Genomic DNA, 15,889 nt, shown 5'->3' with positions numbered 1-15,889 from the left:
ACAATAAGAATAGCAGGCTGGGTACTGTGGCTCATGCTGTAATCCCAGCACTTTGGGAGGCCGAAGCGAGAGGATCACTTGAGCCCAGGAGTTCGAGACCAGCCTGGGCAACATAGGGATAACTCATCTCTACAAAAAAAACAAAAAAACAAAAAATTAGCCGGGCATGGGGGTATGCACCGTGGTCCCAGCTGCTCAGGAGGCTGATTTGGGAGGATCGCTTCAGCCTGGGAGCTTGAGGCTGAACTGAGCCGAGATGGTGCCACTACACACCAGCCTGGGTGACAAAGTGAGGCCCTGTCTCAAAAAATCATCATCATCATACTGACGCTGATGAATCTATACTGAGGAACTCTGCCTGGACTGTATTGATCTTTAGACCAAAGCAGTCAAAATTTTCTCTTTTTTTAGTGAAAGAAGGAGCCCATGATGGCCAAAGCACCTCAGTCCCAAAAGTCCCCGCCTTCTTCCTTCTTACAGAATCCCCAGGCAGCCAGGGCACATTCTCAGGCGCTTTGATGTGGCTGAGCAGCCCTGCAGGGCTGTAGGGTCCCACAGCATCACCCCGGTGTTAACTCTTCCCAACACAGGCTGAGAACTGCTAAAGAGCCAGCCTGGCTAACTTTGCTAGGCAAGGCTTCTGGGAGGAGGGGTCCATGTTCCAAAGGAGGAGGAGCTTACCAGGGAGGAGGGAAATGAGAGTCCAGCAGGGAGAAAGGGTTTGTGCCACAGGCCTGAAGCATCAAAAAACCTAGTGTCTATGACCAGTGTGGCTGCAGCATCACACATCCTGCAGGAGAGGGAACACGAGCCCAGCGACAAAGGTGCCTGTCTGCCACATCAAGACACTGGAAGCAGACAGGTCCCGGGTGTTTCAGGACCCCAGGAAGCAGCTGCCACTTTGTGACAAACTAGCATTCCTCACAGCACAAGCAGTCATCTGAAGGACAGATGCCTATCACTGACGTGCATGCATGTGTGTATTACAGCAGGGTCTACATTATCCTGAAATTTACATCACTTCTGTGCAGCTGGTAGTAAAAGCTCTAAAGCAGGAGCAATGGGATTATAGCTGCTGGGCAGGGATTTGTACTCATTGCTGTGCGTCCCACAGTTGCCCCGAGGTGGCCCAGCCCCCACTGCTGTGGGCGTTAAGGGACAGTGCACTGGAGCAGTGGGTGCAGGGCTCCACCAGGTTTGTGTTGTTGACCTCTTTGGCAGCTGTGTGAAACCACAAATCCTTAGAATGATGTTTTAAATGCAAAAAACACAATACATACACTTGCAAAGAAAACTGATTATACTGAAATACTGGTATAGAAATATTACAAAAGTATACATTTTTCATATAATATGTATGCGTTTATTAACACACTGAACAAGATCTGATACTATGGCTTCAAAGGAACTATGAGCAATAAACACTGTCCCAAGATCACATTGTCCCACAACTGCATTGTGATATAAAAATACCTGTGATTTGCATTGGTGACAAATTCACAAGTACTACTAATACCTCTGTAGTTTACTGCCTACATTAAAAAGTAAAGGAATTTGCACACTGAAAACTGTAAGAAATTTTTGAAAGAAATTAAAGGGAAAGACACCCTGTGTTCATAGATTGGAAAACTTAATATTGTTAGGATGGGAACACTTCCCAAACTAATCTACAGATTCAAAACCATCTATCAACAATCCAAAGGCTTGTTTGTTTGCATAAAATGGAAATTACAAGGGACCCTAAAGAGTCAAAACTGTTTTCAAAACCAGTCTTGAAAACAAAGAACAAACTGGAGGAGTTCTCAATTTTAAAACTTACTACAAAGTTACAGTAATCAAAACAAGAGTGGTATTGGCATAAGACGAGATATACAAATCCATGTAATACAATGGAGAGTCCAGAAACAAAACTATGAGTCCATGGTCAACTGATTGTCAATAAGGGGGCCAAGACTATTCATTCAATAAGGAAAGAACAGTCTTTTCAACAACAGTGTTAGGACCACATGCAAAAGAATGGTATTGACCCTTACCTCACACCATATACAAAAATTAACTCAAATGGGTCAAATATCTAAATATAAAAGCTAAGCCATAAAACTCTTAGAAGAAAACACAAGGGAAAAAATCTTCATGTGATTTGGCAATGGTGTCTTAGATCAGGGGTCCCAAACCCCTGGGCTGCAGACCAGTACCAGTCCATGGTCTGTTAGGAACTGGGCTGCACAGCAGGAGGTAAGTGGCAGGTGAGCAAGCATTATTGCCTGAGCTCTGCCTCCTGTCAGATCAGTGGCAGCATTAGATTCTCACAGAAGCATGAACCCTACTGTGAACTGTGCATGCAAGGGACCTAGGTTGTGTTCTCCTTATGAGAATCTAATGCCTAATGATCCTTATGAGAATCTAAAGCCTGATGATCTCGCTTCACCCCCAAACCATCCCCTGCTCCCTGGTCAGTAGAAAAACTGTCTTCCACAAAACCAGTCCCTGGTGCAAAAAGGTTGGGGACTACTATCTTAGATAGACATGACACCAAAAATACAAGCAATAGAAGAAAAAATAAATGATACTTCACCAAAAATTTAAAATTTTGTGCATCAAAGAAACGAGCAAGAAAGTGAAAAAAGAACCTACAGAATGGTAGAAAATATTAACAAATCACATATCTTATAAGGGCTTAGTATCTAAAATATATAAGGAACTCTTACAACTCAACAACAAAAACATGGCTGGGTGTGGTGGCTCACAATCTATAATCCCAGCACTTTGGGAGGCCAAGGCAAGAGGATTCCTTGAGTCCAGGAGTTTGAGAGCAGCCTGGGCAACATGGTAAAACCCCATCTCTACAAAAAATACAAAAATTAGCCGGGTGTGGTGGTGAATGCCTGTAGTTCCAGCTACTCCAGGGGCTAAGGTGGGAGGATTACTTGAGCCCAGGAGGTCGAGGATGCAGTGAGCTGAGATCCCACCACTACACTCCAGCCTGGGTGACAGAGTGAGACCCTGTCTCAAAAACAACAACAACAACAATAAAAACACAACCTGATTAAAAAATGGAAAAGGATTTGAGTAGACATCTCTCTGAAGAAGAGATACAAATGGCCAACAAGTACATGAAAAGATGCAGAACATCATTAGCTACTAGGAAAATACAAATCAAAACCACAATGAGATACTACTTCATATCCACTAGGATGGTTATAATAAAATAAAATAAAACAAGTGCTGGTGAGGATGTGGAGAAATTGAAACCACTGTGCATTGCTAATGGGAATGTACAATGGTACAGCTCTGCGGAGAAGTTTGGTAACTCCACAATATGTTAAATATCAAATTACCACATGGCCCCACAATTCTACTCCTGGGCATATATCCCCAAAAATTCAACAGGTATTCAAACAAAAACTTGTAAATGAATGTTCATAGCAGCACTACTCACAACAGCCGAAATATGGAAACAACCCAAATGTCTTATCAACCAATGAATGGATAAACAAAATGTGGTCTATTGGTACAATGGAATATTACTCAGCCGTGAAAAGGAATGAAGCACTTGCAAATGCTACAATGTAGCTGGGCTTTGAAATAGCAAGCTAAGTGAAAGAGGCCAGATAGATGTTCACATCACAACTTATAAGATTCTATTTCTATGACATGTCTAGAATAGGTAAATCACAGGGACACAAAACAGATTTGTGGCTACCAGGGGCTGGGGGAAGGGGCATGGGAGTGACTGCTTAATGGGAATCGGGTCTCCTTTTGGGGTGATAAAAATGTGCTGGAACTAGCCAGTGATGATGGTTGGACAACACGGTGAATGTGTTAAATGGCACTGAATTTAATATGGCACTTACCTTAAAGTGGTAAGTTTTATATTTTGTATATTTTACCACAATTATTTAAAGACCATTCTTTAAATAATGGGCCAGGCCAGGCATGGTTGCTCACGCCTGTAATCCCAGCACTTTGGGAGGCCAAGGCAGGTGGATCACGAGGTCAGGAATTCAAGACCAACCTGGCGAAGATGGTGAAACCCCCATCTCTACTAAAAATACAAAAATTAGCCAGGCATAGTGGCGGGTGCCTGTAATCCCAGCTACTTGGGAGGCTGAGGCAGGAGAATCGCTTGCACTTGGGAGGTGGAGGTTGCAGTAAGCCGAGATTGTGCCACTGCACTCCAGTCTGGGTGACAGAGCAGGACTCCGTCTCAAAACGTAAAAAAAAATAAAAATAAAAAAAGAAAGAATGGGCCAGAGGAGAGAGGGAGAAGGCTGAAGGTGTCACAAACTATTGTGGGGGTGCTGACAAGAGACCGTGAGCCCTAGCGGAAGGCAAGGGAGACCTGAGGAGTGTTTTCTGGAAAGAACAGCCGGTCACAGAGAAATACAAACAGGATCTGGGCCTCAGGGTGTGTTTATAACAAGTTGATAGGGAGGGAACATGTGTCCTTGAGGCTCAGGGATCCTGGGTGATGGCCGTCACCCAGCAACCTGACCACTCACTGTGTGTGCTGTCACTCACAGAAGGGCCCCACCTGGGCTGGGCATTACATGGTCACAGAAGTGAAAGGCAGTGGCCCGTGGCCTCGTTCTCGGAACGCTCACCGTCTGGACAGTGCAGCCTGAGCGGCATCAGCACTGGCTGTGCTCCTGTCTGCCCTCTCAGGTCTGGGACCACTGCCCAGCTCAGGGTCTGCAGGAGAGTCGCCCTACAGGCCCCACTGGCGTGGAGGACAGCACACAGTGGGCTTTGGTGTGTCACCCTCATTAGCTGGGTGACCTTGGGCCTGTTCCTTAGCATTTCTGGCCTTAATTCGTCACCTACAAAATCAGGACAGCAGGGTCAACCATCAGAGATTGTTACTAACAGTGAACGAGACAGTGCTCATGGCACCCCAAGCCCAGGCGTGCACTGGGTCGATGGCGCCAGGTCGATGGCGCTGGGCGGCTGCTGTCACTCTCCCCATCCTCCTACCCTCACAGGGCGGGAGAAGGAAATGAGCATTTCTGCTGAGTAATGCAGTTAAAAAAAAAAAGGAAAAAACTTGGAAAAAGAAGATGAATCCCGACATCTTCAAGCGTTTACAGCCCTAAATATTTTAGGTAACCCACACAAAAGTGAACACACACACACACACACACACACACACACACACACAAAGATGACTCAACCCACGTGGTATCCGATCCAGCCAAAGCCCCCACACTACAGCTGGCCTGGGGAAGGTGGGATCTGCAACCACAGCCCAAGGACCCCACAAGATGCTCACATAGCTAAAGGTGAGGGGGCGTCCACACACACTTTCAGGGTCTCCAATACCACTCCCACGGGAAGAAACCCGACTCCCACTGCTGAATGCCAAGGAAATGGCATCACTGTTCATAAATATTTAAGAAATGCATCTTGAAACACACCAGGGGCTTACTGGAGAGTGTGGAAACAGATGGGCACGCAGGAAGCTCAAGGTCATTAGGGATGTGAAGGAAAGACACAAACCACCCCCAGAGTCCTCTGCGACAGGACGCAGAGGGACACCCCCACCAGAGTGGACTGCCAACCACGAGGACCACGCAGACAGACGAGGTCTCTCCTGCCAAGACGCTCCCCAGCTCTGCCCTGGCAGTGAAAGGTGTTCCTGTGCAAAGCCAACCTTGGAATCTCTCACGGCCCCAGGGTGACATGGTAGCCAGTGAGGGGCATGGCTGGACCACCCAACCCTGAACTCACATCACAGGCAAACAGGGTGTGGAGACCTTGCCAGTGTCAGCAGCCAGTCATCACCGGAACCAAGAAGCACAAAGGGCTGCAGTGGGCCCTGAGGGAGCCTTCCTGTCACCTGCCTAATGACGGTCCCTAATGACTGTCTCCAGATCGGAAGGAGAACCGCAAGCAGCGGCTCCAGCAGCCCCGACCCGCCGTTCTGCAGGCATCAGTGGGGAAGCACAATTTCAAAAATGTTTAGGTTTGGTTAATTTGAGAAACATCTCAGCCAGTGTTTATTCTCAGCGTAAATATGCCTCCAATTAATTAAGCGACTGCTTTCCTTGTTGACAAGAACCTCTTTGGAAGCCCAAGCTGCCGGCCGCCGCTGGGGGAGTCCTCCTGCCATCCTGTGTGGCAGAGTCTCTCAGAACCTTCTCCCAGTCAGCAGTTACCTAGCAACCAGCCTAGCAACCTCACAGCCAAGAGATTAATCCCCAAGTGACAATCAAAGCTGCATCCAAAAAGATACTCCGTTTCAAGGATGCCATCCAAAGGCCTATAAAGATGAGGTCTCCTGAGCTACACAAATTAGAGACAGGAGGGAACAAACGATTTACCTATCGCTTCAACATCAGAAAGGTGAGATTCCATTCCTGCGATTCACGCATGGAGATGAAAGAGCTAAGATGATGGCTGGGCCAGACTGCACAGAAGCTGTCCAGTCACTAGCGGACGAGGAAGATGCTCTGTCCCAACCACAGCTTCGACTGGGCCCTGGCAGGGGGGCACACAAGCCAGGGAAGGCGGATCTCTATTCTGAACCCTCCATCATGCCCGTGTCTCCAGCCTAGCCTGTTCCCCATATGCTCCCATTTCAGAAAGAGAGACCCCCAGCCCTCAACCAGCTGCAGCTTCACACAACAGCAGCACGACTCGTTGTGTGCACACGTTCAGGGATGCCAGAAATCTACCTGGACAATAAAAAGCTGGGAGAACATTCCAGAAAGGTAGGCACCCTTAGCATTCCCAAAAGGCACCAGCCCTCCTCACCCTTCCCGGCTTCTGTGCCAGAATGGACTACCATCGAGAAGCTTCAAAAACTTGGGATACATTAGGATAACCTGGAAAGCATTTGTTAAAACGCATCACCCTGGGCTTCAGGGTCCCGGTGTTAAAATCAAACTTCAGCTGATGCTGACAGGTAGGTCCAGATACACCTGGGGAAACAGCACTTTAGAGGTTGCCTCTCACATCCACCCCACAGCAAGTGGGCAGGGAGTTAGGTAAATCTCCTTCCCAGTTGAGAAGGGGCGGGGAGCAGGCACAGAGAAGAGACGCCCTTAGAATGCAAGTCGTTCAGCTGCAGAAGTCCAGCCTGCAGGCTTCCTGGACAAGCTAGTGGGCTGAAGGATGCCACAGCAACAGGCTTCTAGAGCCTCCTGCCCAGCTCCTACTGTGCCTCTGTCACTGACTGACTGTGTGGCCTTGAGCAGGTCACCTGTCTGACTTGGTGATAAGTGGCAGGCATCACCTGTTAGAGGCTCACATGCAAGCATGGCCCCGAGAGAGGGCTCAATCCGACGAGCTGCCACTGAACTTACTCAACAAGCAAGGGCCCACAGGCAGACCCAGGACATCTTGCCAAGTCCCCCATTCATGGGAGGCCAGCAGCACGATTAGTCATCCATTTACTTATCAAGCTGTTACTGTGCGTGCAAGAAGCGCCAGGGAGATGATATCAAGGAGCTCTTACCGTGGCTGGCACGGAGCAGCTGATGAGTAAGTTCTGTCTGCACAAAGAGTCCCGAAGCCTTCATTTTTGGCTGACATTCTTGGCTCAGGGGGTCTCTATGGCCTTGTTCCCCTCCTCAGGTCACCTGTTCAGGCTGAGGGGCCTGTGCTTGGAAGGGCCACACCAATGGACCTTGCCAGGACACATCTGGTCACAGGTTTCACACCCAAAGAGAAGACAACTCAACCCAGACCCTCAAAAGAGGACACCTAGGGGAAGGGAGTCTGGAAACCAGGACTCAGGAAGAAACATGAGAAAAAGAAGCTGTACACTGGGGAGGCTTCCGGGATACCTGAGCCTGCCAGGTCCCTGAAGGCCTTGGGGCTGGGGAAGGAGGGCGCCGCACATTCTGTGTGGCTTAAGGCAGCAGAGCAAGGGTTTTGAATCAACAAAGGAAAACGATTTGTAGAAGCGGAATGGCTCAACAGCGATGGTGCCTGGGGTGAGGGCTCCCACGCAAACCCACTTCTCTAAGAAACCAAGGAGCTCTGGTGCCACAGCCGGAAGCAGGTGGCCAAGGCTGTCTGCCTCAGTTTCCCCTCTATGTAAAATGGAGCTATGAGGGTGCCTACCTCCTGAGGTGTTGATGAAGATTAAATGAGGTTATATGAGCACAGGAGTGTGAAGCAGAGTCCAACTCATGCAGCACTCCATCACTGTTACATGCTGTCGCGGCCTGGCTACAAAGGGCACTGGAAACAGGACGCTGAGGTTTGTTGCAACTGAGAGGGACCCAGGAGGCAGAGGTGTGATCTGCACCTGTCCCGGGAGGAGATGGAAGGGATGGGGTCCGGGAAGCAGCAGGCATCCCATGGGAGTGGGGAGGGATGGTGGGAAGGCTTGGCTTTGAAGCCACAGAGTTCCAGAGGGAGCACCCAGCCGCCCTGGGTCCACCTGGGGCTCAACAGCCTTATATGTGAAGGGGCCAGTGCCACCCCCTTCAGGGCGGCTGTGAATCATAAAGGAGGCCAGGAAAACTAAGCAGAGGAACACACCCAGCGGACTTAGTCCAGTACAGTCATGTACTGAGCACCTACTGCATACATCGCCTTCTCAGCCACAGGAGGTGGAGGCAGGGAGACGAGGCAGGGCCTCTGCGGCCAGCAGCCAGTCTACTGGGACAAGCACAATCGCCCATGGTCTTCTGAGCCTTCAGGTTCTGGGCAACAGGGGCCGGGTAACCACAGAGTCCCCGCTAAGGCTGCCAAGGGCCCTGGTGGCAAATTTGCGTCACCCATTCCTTAGGCAAGAGACCTGGGGACCTGTTTCAGGTGGTCATGTGGGAAAAGTACAAATGAAGAACACCAGAGGTCAGGGACAGAGCCTGGCACAGCATAGACACTCAACAGATGAAGCAATAGCTGTTCAAGTGTCACACTGCGCCCTGCTCTGTGGGGATCTAAAATGCCGGGGCTGGGAATGCAAAGGGCAAGGCGGGTCTGAGAAACCCAGACACACTCAGACATCAGACAGGATTTAGCCATCAGGACAGAGGGCACCGTGACCTTGAAATCAAGGCCACTCCTGCCTCAGCCAGGGGCAGCAGCTAAACCCAGGGTGCAGACGGGGCAGGACAGGTGAGTGGCAGCAGATAAGGCACGCGCTAATCTCACTGGCCAGCGCAGAAGACAGGTTTGACCTCGGGTCAGTATGTCTTGGCCCTGACCATGAACCTCAAACACATATGAACGGCTGAGCCAGGAGCCACCAAAAGAGCCTCTCAGCACACACGACATCCTTACATACCAGCAGGGACAGACACAGACTGCTCTGTGCCTCGACTTCCCCATCCGTAACACCGGTAATACAAATAGTACCTACTATTAGCAGGTAGCAGGCAGAGGGCTGCTGGGAGGATTCGCTGAGCTGACACAAGTAATTGCCCCACAGCAACACTCACAGGACCCGCTGGACCAGGCAGGCCCTGACAGGCAGTGTGGGGCAACAGGAAGGAGGAGGGACTGAAAGTCAGATTACGCCCTGGCTTCCCCAGTCCCTCTGTGGCTCCAGCTTCATCTGTTAACCAGGGATAGTCCCCAGCCCCGCCTTCTGTGATCCACAAGGTTGTCACAGAGATCAAATATGATGCCATACCCACAGGTGCTCTGGAAACTGCAGGGGTTGGGGGTGGGAGTTCCTGCGCCCCCAGCACAACTGCTCACGCTGCCAAGTGGAGGGTGACCAGAGAGCCAGACAGGGCCGCTCTGCAAGGCCTGGGGCCCACCGATGTCTCTCAGTTCACCGCCTTGAATCTGGATGAGGCTACTGCTCTACCCTCTCTCTCATGTTTCCCAAAGAATGAGTTTCCTGATAAACATCCCAGCTTGTTCTTCAACCAACGCGGCCTCTGAAGGCAGCCAGGCTGGCAAGAACGCTCCTCCCACCCAGACAGGCTGGAACCCTCCCGCTCTGAGCAGCACCCCTTCATCCCATCGGGATAGGGGGAAGGATGGAGGATACACACAGGCCCAAAGCCAGATCCCCTGCAGATCGGATCCTGGCTCTGCTGTGTAGAGCTGTGACCACTCTGTGCCTCAACCTCTCCATCAGTAAAATGGGTTATACGGATAGTACTGGTGTGCCAGGAGGGTTGCTCAGATGAGCTCACTAGGTAAAGGGCTGGGACCCCCGTCTGACATGTGATCAGCGCTGTGCGTTACCTTTTTGTTATTGTCTGCTTCCTTCCTGGAACTGTTAAGTAAATATTTTAATGTTTGGTAAGTGATTTTTCATATGTTTATAACCTTTGTCTAAAAGACAGTTCGTGGGTGGGTTTTCCCTGTGATCATTTTGGAAGAGGAAAGGAAGAAAGAAATGTTTGAAAAGCACAAGGACAACATCTTGGCAGGTAGCCAGAAGCTACTGGGTGTGCACAGCTGGGATCAGCCCAGATAAACCGCATCACACCCTGGGCCTCTCTGCAGGGCATCTCTGCAGCTCAGCGGACCCCTTCTGGGGGCAACAGCAGCATCTCCCCCACCACAGGACCACTCACCTTAAACCTCTCGGTGACACCCTCCGTGATGCTGACGGTGAACTCAGCAATTTGGGGAGGACGTGCTTTCCCTTTCTTGCGGTCAGGTTCATACTCGGTCTTAGTTTTCACGACCACCTTATCCAGGAAACAGAGAAACAAAAGTCAGATGCATTCAGACAATCTGCCCAAAGAGGGTGGGTCTGGGAGCTCCCACATTCGAAGTCACCATTGGCCAGGAAGAAATTCACAAGAAGAACGGGAACAGCCACTACTTTTTGGAAATCTCCTCTGTGCCAGGACTTTCAGAGAAATGTCCCATTAATAATCCTGATAGCAGTCGCAGGAGGGAAACATTATAACCGAGGGCCACAGAAGGTAAGCTCATTGGCCAAGGTCACGCAGCTCATGGGCGGCAGGGCGGGGATGTAGCCTGGCACCTGACTCCTAACCCAGTGCTCCTTTCACCCACCAGAGCCGAAGCCTGGCTTGGCCCAGGAAGCTGGGAGACTGCAGCTGCTTTTTCACTGGCCTTGCTGTGCCACCATGGGCACAAGAAGAGGAGGTCTGAGGTCACTGTCCACAGCCCTCCAGGACTGGCTGGAGAAGCTGGTTGCCAGCCTGTCAGGAAACAGATCCAGGATCAACCTCTTTGTCTCCACCCCCACATCCTCCTCTCCCTCTGCCCCTGCCACAGCCCCCAAAGGGTCTCCCTGCTCTCATTCCCCTCCACCCCCTACTATGAGGCAGAAGGATGTTTGTCCAACCTGGAAACCAGCCCCTCCATCTCCCTACACCCGAGCAGCTTCAGATGGACCCAGGAAGCCTCCCCACCCGGGACACTCACAACCCTGGCCTCAGTGGTGCTGCCTTCATCACTCCCCACACCCGTTGCCAGGGACTGTTTGCTTCTCTGTCCCACTGGACTGGGAGGTGTTCAGGAGCAGTGTCAGGCGTTATAGATCCCTAATCCCCAAACTTCATTCCCCAAGCCAGGTTCCAGGAGAGGCTGTTGCACTAGAGACAGTCAGCCACCTCCAAGCTCTTCTCCCTCGAGGGACAAGGCTCCCTTCATTGGGCGGTCCGTCACCTGCTCTCCACGATGGTGGGGCCCAGGGCAGAACAAAGAGACCCCAGCAACTGGGGATGGTCAGCCCCCGGCAGGCAGCCAGAGGGCCTCTCAGCCGGCGCTGTGACCCCCAAAGCCAGCCTTGGGGAGAAAGAACAGCAGAGCCCATTCTAGGTGTCACTGAAAAATGATCCCAAGAGCCATAAACCTTGTAACCACACTCTTGGCCCCCGGACCCCAACTCCTTTTCCACACAGTGCTCCTGTGATGGAGAGGGAGGGGGTGCCTGGCATGGGCTGGCCTGGGCACCCACCCCTGTGAGGCACCCATTTCTTGAGGCAGTGGTTGGGTGCCACCTTGTCATTCTTAAACCCCAACTGGACCCAACTAGCCATGTGACCTTGAGCACGCAGGCCTAGACTGGCCAATGAATGGGAACAAGGCTACTGCTGAGGACAAGGAAACCCACAGAAACCTCCACCCTGTGTGGGGGCCGCATTCATATTCCGTCGACCTGGGTTCTATCTGCACCTGCCACGAACAGGCTAGGTTACCTCGGGTAATTCTCAAACTCTCCGTGCCTGCATTTCCACACCTGCAAAATGGGGGTAACATTGGTAGTGACCTCATGACATGTCAACGCATTAAAAGAATTTAAACCTGTAATAAACCTAAACATAGAATTTAAACTGGCAGAATAGTTCCTGGTGCAGAATAAGTGTCCAGCAAATGTGAGGGAGACCACTCTGCTGCCAGCACTGTGACTGCTGTCACCGCTGCCCCTCCAGCACCTCAGCACTCCATACACGTTCTCAGAACAGATTCTTGTTTACAGTCCAACTGTGTCACCACCCCTCAGAAGCCATGTCACCTGGAACAGGTGATATCGCCTCCCTGAACTCTGACTGTTAGCAACACGTTGCTGTTGTTCAGGTTAAGAGAGGTCTTACATGAGAGACATCTGGCTCCAAGCAGGGTGGAGTAAGAGGCACCGCCAGAAACTTCTGCATCCTGGAGGACTGTAACCTTCAGCCCAGTGACCTTGGGCATGTCCCATAAATGCTCCGAGGCTCAGTTTCCTCATTGTGACCTTAGAAGCCATCTGGAAAATGATCCCAAAGCCATAACCCTGTACCCACACTCAGTCCTGCCTGGAAGTCCCGGCTGGACCTGAGACTGGTTGCCCCCCTTTGGACACTTGCAGAGAGAGGAGATTCATCCCTTTTCCAGCTGCCTAGGCTACGCCTGGCCGACCTGATTAGTTGGTGAGGATTTCATACCTGCCTGAAACCCTCCTCCCTGTATAAACCAACCGTGCCAAATGGTTCTGGAATGGAACAGACCCAGGATGAGAGAGGAGGCTCAGGCCAAGTGAGGGGAATCACCTGATAGAGGTGCTGCCTCAGGACACGGAGTTCCTGGCACAGGCGCCACTGCTCCTCAGCCGAGCAGCTGGGGGCCCAGGCAGGAGGGGGCGTGGGGGCCTCGGGGCCAGGCAATGCTAACTGGACAAGTCTGATGCCTAGACAGGGAGGGGTGGAGCAAAAGCTGAGGCCTCAGGCAACCCTGCCCCTCCTGCAAAGCCTAGCCTGGACTATCAGTGGCCCAGAGTGGCACCACCGTGGCCTGGGGGGCACAGGTGTGGCCAGTTGATCCCCCTTTCTTGCACTGAAACCCCTGCTGCCAGCCTCTTCCCTGCTCCTGCCTCCCTCCCCCGATAACACATACAATAAAGCTGGGAGGACACCTTCACAGGGGTTAGGGCCCCCACCGGGACACCCCCACCCCACAACACCCGCCCCGTCAGCAATCACCAACTTGCTGGAAGGAAGGCTGAGCCCTGACTCAGAGCCCCTTTACCAGGGACTAAATGAGAAAATAAATAGAAAAGCACTTCCGGGAATTATTCGTGGCTGCTGTGGTTTGTAAGCGGCAACAAGATGCTGAGAACAGATGCTGTGTCTATGGTCTTAGATATGAGTTTTACGGTACAATTGCCTAGACATGCAAAGATCTATTTACATGTTCAAGTGTTAACTCCTGGAAATATTATTCTTAGCAAATAGAAACTACTTAATTGGATGCTATATTCAAAAAGAGGAGATTCTTTAAATCCAGCAGAAAACACTTTGGGGAAAGGTTGATGAATGGTTGTTCCCAGTGACACCAATACTGAGCGAGTCCAGGCACTTATTTGCAGATTTCACAAAAGGAACAAAGAGGAAGGAGACCCTGTGTGAGCGCGCACACCCTCCTGCACCTAGCGCTAGCCTGGCAGGGGCAGGCAGAAAGGGCGAGAACAATTCAGCCCTGGGGAGGGGCCATCTGACCAAGAAGAACGCTCCCCCGCCTCGGTGGGGCAAGTCGGGCTAAAACTGCCACACCCGGGAAGGTACAGGGGCAGCCTCGTCGGCCCCGAGGCTCACCCCCGATCCAGAGCCCCTGGGGCCACGGGGCAAGGGAGGAGCAGGGCAGCTGCGGGGCTCCCAGGAAAAACGCCAAAGAATCTTGCCCCACCGCGTTCCACTGTCAGGACTAGGATATCATCTAAGGCAGGCCCCCCCCGTCAAGCATCCCCCGATCCAGAATCCCGCGCGGGTACCGAGCCCGCCCCCACTTCGCGTACCCAGTGCACGCGGCGCGTTTCTTTTGTTGCGGCCACCGTGCGAGATTTGGGGGTGCGCACCTGGCAACGTGGAGGGGCGGGGGGGCTTACCTTATCCGGGGGCGGGAACTGCAGCTGATTGACATCGAGGGGCGTCATCAGGGGAATGGTGTCGAAGCCATCCTCCAGCAGCGGCTGCTTGGTGCCCTTCTCCGCAAAATTGTTCCCCAACTTCACCATCGTTCCAGGAGCTCCGAGGCTGCAGCCTGCGGAGGGAGGGCCGGGGGGAGTCACCGCAAGCAAGACCCGGGGCGGGGCTGGGGAAAGCGGGCACCCACACCCACCGCCGTCCCGCTTGGTCTCGGGGAGGGGTCGTGCGGACGCGGTGGTCACGACCTGATGCGGGGGTCGGAGGGTGCTGTGTATTTCTAGACCTTCATCTCGCAGGACCCAAGCGCCAGGCGCAAGGGCGTACAGCGGCCAGGGGAGGGGGCGCCGCCCCTGCCCAGCCCCTCCAGACCTGGTCCTCGGTCCTGGGGTAGCCGCACCCGGGCGACCCGCCGTCCACAGCCCCGTCCCGCGCACTCGGGGAGATGGGAATCCCCGGGGCCCCTCTCCCGGGCAGGCAAGGTCCGGCCTCGGCGAGCCCAGGCGCGGCCGGCCGCACTCACCCACGCCTGGCTCCGGCAGGTCAGCTCAGCGTTCCGAGCTCCGCGCACCGAGCTCCGCGTCGCCTGCTCCTGCTCGCAGCAATGGCGGAGGCGGCGCCGCGCGCGGACCCGGGAAGGGGAGCGAGCGATTGGGCTCCGCGGCCGCTCCCTCCTCCTCGCGCCGCCGCCTCCCTTCCTGCCGCTCCCGGGGACTGGGTGCGCGCGGGTGGGTGCGCGCGTGTGGCCGCGCCTCTGCCTTGACGCAGCGCCCGCCCGGCCGCACAAAGGAGTGCAGGGCTGGGCGGGAGCCTCCCCTGGGACCTTGCGCCCGCCCTGAGCTGGGGGAGGGAACAGGGACGGGGAGAGGACGCGCCCCGAGGGGGCCTCGGAGCGGCGGAGGGCGTCCGGAGCGTGAGGGCTGCGGGCTGCGCCACCCCGGGCGGCGGCCTGGGCGCGAGGCGCTCAGAAAGGAGAAAGGGGAGGCGGGGACCCTAGAGACACAGCGACCCCCAGGGGTGCGGGGAGGTGCAGAGAGGGTCCCCGCCCGCAGCGTGCCGCGCTCACCTGAGGGTCCTGAGGAGGTTCAAGGGTTTGTGGGGATGAGTCCAGGAGGTGCTGGGTGGTGGCAGAGACCAGAGCAGGGCGCTCCTGAGCGCTGGGTTGGGGAGGGGGCGACCAAAAGAGGGCGCGACCAAAAGAGGGCGCGTCCGCGTATAAAGGGGGCGCGTACCCAAAAGGAGGAGGAGGAGGTTTTCGGTGGTGCGGAAGCGGAGTAGCGCTCTCCCAGGGCTGGGGTGCGGGCGCCCAGGGCGAGGCTGCCCCAGGCAGCGGGAGGGAAGTCTTTCTGGGCAAAGAGCGCTCAGTGCGCCGCGCGGAGGGAAGCGGAAAGGTTCCTCCGGTCTGGTCGGAAGAGAAGGCGGAGGTCCCACCGCAGCCGCCGCCCGAGCATCCTGGGCACAGAGGAGGGGCCGCTGGGACGATTCCGGGACTCAGAGAGAAGGGGGGTGATTCTAGCCTGACCTGCGCCCGCAAACTCCGAGCGCAGCCGCTGTCGCAGCTTCCCAGAGAGGGTCTTGTTTGCAGACCTCCAACCCGA

General features: G+C 53.6%; 1 protein-coding gene across 3 annotated transcripts in view; it reads right to left on the bottom strand.

The window, feature by feature from the left end:
- Window positions 1-15,594, bottom strand: part of NSG1 (neuronal vesicle trafficking associated 1) — a 32,299-nt gene extending 16,705 nt beyond the window's left edge. Inside the window, exons 1-4 of one of the 3 annotated variants that reach the window (XM_038008713.2) lie at window positions 15,358-15,590; window positions 14,815-14,883; window positions 14,255-14,409; window positions 10,491-10,607 (exon numbers count right to left, since the gene is read on the bottom strand). In XM_038008713.2, coding sequence (XP_037864641.1) covers window positions 10,491-10,607; window positions 14,255-14,383 — 246 coding nt within the window. In that variant the 5' untranslated portion in view covers window positions 14,384-14,409; window positions 14,815-14,883; window positions 15,358-15,590. Of the gene's footprint in view, window positions 1-10,490; window positions 10,608-14,254; window positions 14,410-14,814; window positions 15,054-15,357 lie in introns of those variants that run through there. The other 2 variants (XM_073012509.1, XM_073012508.1) reach the window with 2 other exon arrangements.
- Window positions 15,595-15,889: the final 295 nt, after the last annotated feature.

This window comes from Chlorocebus sabaeus, chromosome 27 (genome assembly GCF_047675955.1).
Source record: "Chlorocebus sabaeus isolate Y175 chromosome 27, mChlSab1.0.hap1, whole genome shotgun sequence".
Classification (NCBI taxonomy): Eukaryota; Metazoa; Chordata; class Mammalia; order Primates; family Cercopithecidae; genus Chlorocebus; species Chlorocebus sabaeus.
Note: the sequence above shows the minus strand (reverse complement) of the source record. Positions and strands in the feature narration are given on the sequence as shown.